Source organism: Eutrigla gurnardus (genome assembly GCF_963514095.1).
Source record: "Eutrigla gurnardus genome assembly, chromosome: 9".
NCBI lineage: Eukaryota > Metazoa > Chordata > Actinopteri > Perciformes > Triglidae > Eutrigla > Eutrigla gurnardus.
Genome location: NC_139923.1, coordinates 3,504,063 through 3,513,717, shown reverse-complemented (window position 1 = coordinate 3,513,717; position 9,655 = coordinate 3,504,063). Strand labels below are relative to the sequence as shown.

Below are 9,655 nucleotides of genomic sequence, written 5' to 3'. Positions count from 1 at the left end.
AGTGTGACCTGAACTCAGACCTTTATGGAGGGTACTGAAGATGATCCATTTTATTGTCATTATACTGCTGTGCTAGACGATAATACATACATACTTACGATGTCTCATTGACATAAAAAAAAACTGTGTAAACAAGTCAAAATGTGAGCAGTAGCTCAATAGAATAGAAACAAGTATGGGGTATGGACATACAGCAGTCAGTGGATGGCATGGTATATGTATTCAAACCTAGCTAACAGAGTGAGCCCAGCACACTGATGAGATAAAACACAGTGATTTTCTTAAGGGAAGTCTTCGTGAAGTCACATGATCCAAATATAACTCTGAGGCGTCTCCTCACATTCCCCCTCCTGCAGACCAACGGGATAAAGTTAGATGCTCAGGAAACTTTAGAGGCCCCGGAGCGGCGGGCCCCCGGCAGGCTGGAGGCTAGGCTCAGAGCGCCATATAAGGAGTGTGTGTGTGCGTGTGTGTGTGTGTGTGTGGAGGGCAAGGTGAAATATCTGAAAACAGAAGGGAGTTCAAAGGATCAGAACTTTTTAGTCACTAAATGGCATTAGTGTGGGTTAGTCCTGTGACTTGTTATTCTCCTCCTGTGAGTCACATGAGTTTCTTTCCCAAACATAACCGAGGTCGTGTTGCCTAAACTTCACTACCTTCCAAGATGGAAGTTTATTGTGAAAGTCCAGCTTGCATGCAACAAAAACAAGCATCGACCCTCCGTCCAGACACCCGACAACTAGAATTTAAATTAATCTCCGATGCAGCCACTGACCAAGCGTTCATATTGACAAATTGAGAATGTTTTGCTTTTACTTGTACTCAATTATTTTTATTATTTTAATATATATTACAAATGCATTGCATTTACAAAAACATTTAAAAAATAGATAATCAGGCAGCAGCCTCTCATAAAGTTGAATATGTACACTACTCACAAAAAGTGAGTGATATTTGGCTTTCGGGTGAAATTTATAGAAAATGTAAAGAGTTCACAGTGATTAGATCATGAAAGTAGAAGCATGCTATGGTGAGTTTCTCATCTCAAACTATTTATTGAAACAAAAGCCAGCAGCAGTGGTGTGTATACCACAACATAACATGTCACTGTCTCAATAACTTGTCATGTGACCAAAGGACGTCCACGTCTCTGCTTTCTGGGACTCTTCCAGTCTCTCTGTGTCTCCGTAGCAACCTGCTGATGACACTCTGTGACTCTCTAAGCTCATTGGCCACTTCCCTCTGTCAACACCATGGGCCCTAGTTTCGTAGACCAGGCGCAGTCGGGGCTCAGCGCACTTGCGCCACGCCGACGGGGTGTGTCCACCTGGACTTTGCAAGTTTCGTGCACGGCGCAGGCTAGCGCAGGCACACCTCTGGTCACTCCCACCCGCAAGTGGGAAAGAGGGAGGAGAGAAGGCGTGAGTGGGAGACGAGGAGGAGAGAAGGCTGAGTGGGATTAACACAGCCGATACAGATCTTCACCAATGAAATGAGCTCCTCTCCTCACCTTTAATGCGCCGAGGCGAGGTGCAGTGCAAGTTTCGTCACTTGACAACCCAATGACAGACGACAGCAGCAGCAGCGCCAGACGGCTGAGAGAGATGTGAACTCGTTAGTTTGCATCACAGTTTGAGCTGTGTTAATTCAGTCAGGCTGAGTTTCCATTACGCGTGCCATCCACCTTTGATCTGACGTCAGATGTGACGGGACAATCTATATAGATATAAATTCACATCAGCCGATGTTCAGGCTCCAGGGTCGACCTGCGCAAGGCTGCGCTGGTCGAAACTTGCATTGTGCCGGCTCCGCCACTCTGCGCTGTGCCACGAAACTAGGGCCCATGATGTCAACATGTGAACAGTATGATGAAGACGATGTTTAAATACCAACTCTAATTGAACCGGGACATTGATTGGTCGATTCAAGGGTCAAACAGCTGTTGTGAATTTTGCCGTTCAGCTCCGTGTTAGAGAACAGCAAGTTGTGCGAAAAGTCCTGAAACATTGAACAGTTGGACATGTGCATTCAAAAGTTTAGAGAAGGTCAAATTAAGTTCACCTGTAAAGGTTAAAGTGCATTTTAGGTTCATCCTGAAATTTCACCTGAAAGCCGAATATCCCTAACTTTTGTGAGTACTGTAAATATATATTCATATCAAATGTAATTTATACATTAAATGTAGGCCTACATACACTAATGAGGAATGTACAGATGCATTCAGTGTTACATTTAAAACATTATTATTTCAACTTGGAACTGTCAGAGTTGAACTAATATTGATTTGAGAAAAATAACATGGCTTGATAGTCAGCTAGTCTTACTTACTTACTATTTGTCAACCGTAAGCAATGACTTTGAATCTTAACCTTAGCATGAAATGCTAGCAACATTAGTCGTTTATATTTTTGGCATTGTGTATTGCTTTTTTAAATTTATATTTCATAATTGAACTCTTTCCTACTTCGTACTACAACTACTGCACAACAATTTCTGTCATCTTGAATTTTTGCAACCAGTGAAGGAAGTGACCATATTTGCCTGTAAATTGACCATAAATTAAGTATTGAACATCATGCTGTGTTGAAGAAGACTTGAAACTATTGAGAGCATACACTCATGTTTACAATGTTTATTCAGATAATAAATCTAAGTGAAAAGTAGGCCCATTTTTTTAATTGACTTCAATGCAATCTGACTTCTTCTTGCAACCTGAGGTGTTGCCCCCTGATGGTCAGTAGAGAGAATGCACGTTTAAGGCATTTCACTTTTCAGAACCACACGTTGCTTCTGGTTGCTACGATACCTTATTTACAAAGACTAAAAAACATTTTCTCAGTGAATTAATACAATATAATAAAATGAAATAAATTGTTCAAATTGTACTTACTTTGAGTGAGTACATATTTTAAAAACATATATACTGTATATATTACATTTAAAATGTATTTTATAATATATTTTTTAGATAAATTACATAGATTTTAGGCTAAAATAACTAAAATGAAAACATACATTTCAAAATTCCAGTATGTCCTGTTTACGGTTTTGAAACAGGATGCAGGCATTAGTGTTTGGAATAGAATATCATTCGACCACACAACAAAGTTTAAAGATGTTATTTTCGTGTCAGGTGAAACATGTCCTTGCTGAGGTGCAAATCAAACGAGGTGACACACCAATAAAAAACAAAAAAACAACAATTCCACACTTGTTTTCTTCCACTTTATTGTTTGTATTCAACATGGTTCAGTTTGTGTGAATGTTCCTCTGAATGTGTGGAGGTTAAGACTTGTAGTGTGTTGGTGTGTGAACCTCCTCCCCCTCCATCCAGACAAACACATGAAAAATAAAACGCCTTCAACTTTCCCGCAGAGCGACTCGGTCAGACACGCTAACCTGCTGCTGTTCAACCAACACATATAAGACACATGGAGTTCATATAAACAGAAAGACAAACAGCAGCGTTTGTTTAGGAGGTCTCGAACATCTTCTTCCTGTCGGCCTTGTCCTCGATGTTCTTACGCCAGTCACCAGCAGCTTCTGCCGGCTGCAGAGGAAGAAAAATACAATCAAAGTCAGGCTGCCTGTCATCTGAGGGTATTTCAGTTAAATTCACTTGACTTGAAACCTGAACAAATGTACAACAGCGTATTAGGGCTATTTGAGTTCAAATGTAAATAGATTATGAATGAATGTAAAAATTCAAAGCTACAAGATAAGTTTTTTATTTTTAGTGTTAATTTAAAACAAACGTGATACATTCATAAGAAAAAAAAAATTTGGTTAAAATTGTAAATTGACATTCATAAAAAAAAGAGACAAATTAACGAGAAAAAATTAAATATTTTCATAATTATAAAGTCATGTATGTGTGAAAATAAACAGAGGAATTGTTTTCTTTATTTTCTTTATTATTTAGGTAACACAGAAACAATAAAAATAAGAAAAAGCTTATATGTATTGTTCAACAAAATTCAGACAACTGCTGACGGTGTTAATGTGAAGTTATTATTTCAATATCAATATAATACCAACTTCTGACTGAGGACAAATGATTTAGAAAAAGACAGTAAATTAAGGAATTCACTTGACGTGGTGATACATTTTCTTATCATATAATAGGGTTTACTGATTTGTTGCTTTTCCTTTTTATAATGTTAATACTGTTAATGTATTAAAACCAAAGAATTAATTAATTGAAAAAATAATCAGCAGATTCAAATTATCATTAGTTCATCGTTACAATCGAGCTCCAACTACAACAGTAAAATCCTGCTTTTACATGAATTAATGAGAAAAAAAATATGCTAATAATAATAATAATAATTAACACAATCCCAATAACAATACTGTAATGATAGAATATAAAAAGTCAAAGTCACTGGGAAATGTTGTACTTTCAATTTTCCTGATCATACTTTTACTGGAATAATACATTTACAAGGTAAGGGAGTATTAGTCCAGTTCTTTTTTTCAAACTCATCCTTATAATCCAACGGAAGAGAACAATGGTAGACTCACCTCCTCTTTGACCTCCTTCTTCACCTGCTTAAGGTTGGCCCTCAGGTCCATGTTGACTGTGTGTTTGGAGCCCAGCAGAGCCTTCAGCATGGTGTCAGCAGACATACGCACTTTCTTCAGAGCAGGTTTCTTCACTCCTCTCAGGTCCACCACTTTGATCTTCAGGTCTTCAATCTAGGAGAAGGGTTAACAAGGGTCAACGTGAGAATTATCTATACACTAAGAGCCACACGATGTACGGCAAAATGACCCTGCTTGTTACAGAGAAATAAGAGTTAGAATGAAATATAAATATTGAGGACGGGACCTGGGAGGACATTTGTATGAGCAGCCACAAAAGTCTGAAAGGACTCCATTTATAATTTCATCTTTTATAAAGGTTCAGTATTAGCTTTATGTTGGAGGAAATGACCGGAGATCATTCATGGATCACGACACGATCCACTCTGCAGGGATCTTGGCAAGATTTAAAGGAAGTGATTGGGAAAATGATGTAAATGGTCATCCAATGGATACTGTTTTGTTTTTACTTGGAGACATAAAAAGGACCAACAATATATACTATGCATACTTGTACTGCTTGCTAGACAAATCAGAAATGTAAATGGGAAGTAAGTGCTTTGTGCTGAAACATGAATTCAGAGACAGATACATGTCAACTCATTCTAATATATGACTGAAACTAATGAAGATGGACATTGTTCTACGAAGATGGACTCCAATTATGATGTACGTGACTATGTGAATGTCAGAATGTGGAGTGCCATAAAACAGAATGAATCTTTAAAAGAATAATTATCAATCAATAAATGGACAAAAATGTGAAAATAATTGAATATGAATAACAGTCTTTTATATTATATTATTTGTCTCAATATTATTGAATATATATTTAAACAATAATTTTAAAATATTTTGATATTAGAATTAAAATTACATAATATAAAAATAAATAAATAGAAAAATAGAAAACTAAATAGAAAGTAAATCTACATTTTCAAAAATAGATATGAATATATATATATCCATCCATCCATCCATCCATTTTCTACCGCTTATCCTGTATTCAGGGTCGCGGGGGGGCTGGAGCCGATCCCAGCTGTCATTGGGCGAAGGCAGGGTTACACCCTGGACAGGACGCCAGTCCATCGCAGGGCTAACATGTAGAGACAAACAACCATTCACACTCACATTCACACCTATGGGCAATTTAGAGTCATCAATGAACCTATCCCCATCCTGCATGTCTTTGGACTGTGGGAGGAAGCCGGAGAACCCGGAGAGAACCCACGCTTACACGGGGAGAACATGCAAACTCCACACAGAAGGAACCCGGGGCTGACCCGGGGATCGAACCCGGGACCCTCTTGCTGTGAGGCGAGAGTGCTATAAAGTATATATATATATAGAAAGTAAATCTACATATATACATATGTATATATATATATATATATATATACTTTATAGCACTCGCCTCACAGCAAGAGGGTCCCGGGTTCCTTCTGTGTGGAGTTTGCATGTTCTCCCCGTGTATATGTATATATATATATATATATATATATATATATATATATATATATATATTTTGATGACACTCAATAGTAGTTGTGCTTAGTTGGACAAGTGTACTTGGAAAAAGAAAGGAAAGCAAGGAAAGCCTTCTGCTTGACAGGGTTTCATGTTATATGTACCTCTATGTCAGCCTTGGACACTTTGGCCGCGATGTCGTACCTGTCCTCATCGATCTTATCGATGATGCCGTGGAGCTTCTTGCAATATTCCTGTCGACACGCAAACACACACATTTCTCATGTTACATACGTCAAATGATATGTCAAATATCCACACAGGTGCTCTGAGGATGAAGACAAACTACACTCTGAAGGTAAACAATACTCATACTTCTACCAGAACGTTTCAATGTTTTCACAGTATTTATACACTGAGACCTGTTTGATAATTTTTTTTAAATGTCTCAAAAATCTCACTTTTTACAATATGGGACCTTGAAAGTTGATACTACTAAGTTCAGTGTGTAAATGTAACAAAGTACTCACTCAAGCACTCTGCTTAAGAACAATTATGTGGTACTTGTACTTTACTTGAGTATTGCCATTTCTTGCTACTTTCTACTTTTCATGAATCAGATTGTACTTCTTCCTGCGCTTCATTTATTTATTTGAGTAAATGAATAAACCATGAGAACGTTAAAAAGCTGCTTACATAAAGGCAACAATGATGTTATTGACACATTCTGCCATAATGAGTAACCTACTTTTACTTTTGGTTCTTATTTTGATGCTAATACTTTTGTACTTTTAGCGAAGTACCTTCTGTGCTACACCTGCTATAATCTATGAATGACATACTCTATGTGCAGGTGTTGATGCTGCTCTCACCATCAGAGCGCTCTGGTCTCCGCTCAGCTCTGGGGGGGGGCAGTGTTCGGCCATGTAGGCCTGCTTCGCCTCCACGTCCGCTTTCTGCTCCTCTTCCAGCCATTTCTGGGCGATACTCAGGATCAGACTCTGCAGGACAAACGTCATCGTTTTATTGATGCATCACGAAAGAACCACGCAGTCAAACACTCCAAATACAGCATGATGTGATGGACCAGCTGTGAATTCATCTGCAGCTCATTTCCTCCAGATTGAATAACGTTTGTGATAGATTTACATAAATAAATTAACGCATTAACAATGAATATTATCATCATTCTATTGACAAGTAATGACCAATTATTAACTTTAAACAATCACATTTTAAAAAACGGCACACAATTTAATAATTTCAATGATCCAAATAACACATGTTTGTGAAATTGTTAAAAATGATCAAATTAGAATCTGGATCTTTTTTCACTCCAACCCTTTTCAAAGAATCACAATAATTCAGATTACAGAATGTAAAAAGGTGTCGATTAATTGGCTGCTGAAAATAGAAATGCACTTTTACGTACATTTGATAAAAAGTACACTGACAAGCTGTTCTATGACATTACTGAGTTAATAAAAATGTAACTGTCAATATTTATGTCCACAGTAGGAACCAATGGGCTCGGAGCTGAGAGCCTCAGACAGGAAGTTCCTTCTTATGGGATTTATTGGCTTTGAGAAATTATTTGAAGCTCAACAGCACCACATTTAAAGTTCATGTTCCAGGATCAGCCTGGAAGACCTTGTTCTTTATCTGGAAGAAATTCCCCGGTAGTTTAATACACAGACTTTTTAAAGTTACCTTCAGGTGATGCCTGCGGCTGGAATTCATCTTTTTTCTGTTTGAGAGGAAGTCAGATCAACATGTAATCATAAACATCATGAAGTGTATTCATATTTACAAGTCTTCACTCTAAAATCATGCTCAATCAATCAATGTTCTATTAGTTTACTGAAATGTTGTGTTTTATAATGCAAATGAGGCATTATCTAATGGTAACTTGTGGTTATTGGGAGAAATCTACAGAAGCAATCAGACAAAGGAATACAATATTAACATATTATAACATATAATGTTTTCTTTCCACTAGTCTGAAAGAAAACATCTCATGGAAGACAAATAGTCTAAAATCTCTAAATTGAAGGCCTAAAAATGTCATTGTTCAGACTTACTCAGACATCTTGGCGTGTTTTGCGGATCACAACCTGCATGAAGACACATGAGAAGACACTGAATGGAGGAAACATTGGAGTATGTTTGACCTCTGCTGAACGCCGTATAGTTGCCCGGAGTGAGGTTTTCTGAGATCAGCATGTTCTGCCCCGATGGATGGGCAGGAATATGTGTGCCGTAACGTGATCTGAGGCCACAGCTGAAGAGCAGCGGCGTCGACTAAACTAATCTGGGAAGGTTGGGATCCGGTGTCGCGTCTCCGCAGTTTACGACCGAATCGGGTGAAGAGTTAATTTAAAGAAATTTTCCGGTGGAATAGCTTTAACATTAGCTCATCTCTGGCACGTCAGACTGAATGTTAAAATACTGGCTCCAAATGAGTTAAAACGGTCTCCTAACGATCAACATTTAAAATGTAGCTTTGCAGATTTTGTTTGTAAAGTGATACTTAAATGTGTCACCTACTTTTTTGACTTAAGTTTCTTTAGTCAAACGTTTCTTTTTTGAGTTTCTTTTGACTAAAATTTCTTGCAAAAAATAAAATAAAACATTACCAAAAAATGAACACAATTCTGCAGACAATGAGACATTTACTTAATTAGTAACTTATTAACCATGACTACTATCATTGGACTTAAATCCATATTATTAAAGCTTTCAATGATAACCTTTTAAAATTCAAGCGATTCAAACAAATTTATTTGCATTTATTCAAAAAGTTGTTTTTATCAAATTGTTTATCGCAATATTTTGCTCGCTCCAAAACTTTTTAGGGAATCAAATTTGAACAATAATCCGAACAGCATAAGGTATGGAGTGTGACAGTTTTAAGACTGGCTCTCGATAAATTAGGTCTGTCAGGAAAAAGGTCAAATGTCAGCAGCAAAGATGTCAAAAGCGAGTTCAGGACGTCAGGAAGGGTCAAAGGTGGAGTAACCAGCAGCTTTGATTTCGCCTTTTAAATGCAGCTTTTTAGGAACAGCGTCTGACTGATGTGAAACTGCACTGAACTTCTCTGATTAAATAAAAGATGCTGCTCTCAGAGAAGCTCAAAGACTGCTGTAAAAAAAACAAAAAAAACAGAGACAAAATAAATAAAGATTTCTCACCTATTGAGAGGAGGAAGAAGAAGAGGACCACGACACACAGGAAGAAAAGGAGACACTGCCAAAGCCACACAGTGAAACATGAAATAGGGTTTATATGGTGGGTTGCGATGCCTCAGCAAAATGCTCAGATCCTCTTTATGGAAATGGATTCCAGGGCAGACCAATGGGCCGACGAGCTCCTGAAATACATCCGACCCAGCCCCGCTCTGCAAAGAGCCCTCCCTGTGAGTCCACTTCAAGCTTCAAGATGCAGATTCACATGGGGGCAGGGGGGACTATTTAATATTCAGGGTTCTAGAAATTGGAGGCACAAAAAGACGGTCTTGGTTCTGATTTCCACCAGGAAATATTCCTTAAAGAGCCAGTGTGCAGCATTTAGTAGATCTGCTCTCAGGATGTTTTAGTAGTGTATA

At 37.9% G+C, this 9,655-nt stretch overlaps 1 protein-coding gene across 1 annotated transcript; it reads right to left on the bottom strand.

Moving 5' to 3' along the window:
- Window positions 1–3,210: 3,210 nt before the first annotated feature.
- On the bottom strand, window positions 3,211–9,330 carry LOC311019172 (troponin I, fast skeletal muscle-like). The gene is made up of 7 exons (XM_084018429.1): window positions 9,243–9,330; window positions 8,133–8,165; window positions 7,762–7,798; window positions 6,924–7,052; window positions 6,216–6,305; window positions 4,525–4,698; window positions 3,211–3,550 (listed from the first exon to the last, which is right to left on the bottom strand). The coding sequence occupies exons 2-7, from the start codon at window positions 8,138–8,140 to the stop codon at window positions 3,473–3,475; spliced, it is 516 nt and encodes a 171-aa protein (XP_083874555.1). The 5' UTR covers window positions 8,141–8,165; window positions 9,243–9,330; the 3' UTR covers window positions 3,211–3,472.
- Between the last annotated feature and the right edge of the window lie 325 nt (window positions 9,331–9,655).

Coding starts and splice junctions, on each gene's coding strand:
- LOC311019172 (XM_084018429.1), bottom strand. Junction 7,053..7,761: donor GCCGCAGGCATCACCTGAAG/GTAACTTTAAAA, acceptor TTTGTCCTGCAG/AGTCTGATCCTGAGTATCGC. Junction 4,699..6,215: donor TGTCCAAGGCTGACATAGAG/GTACATATAACA, acceptor CCCTTCTCCTAG/ATTGAAGACCTGAAGATCAA.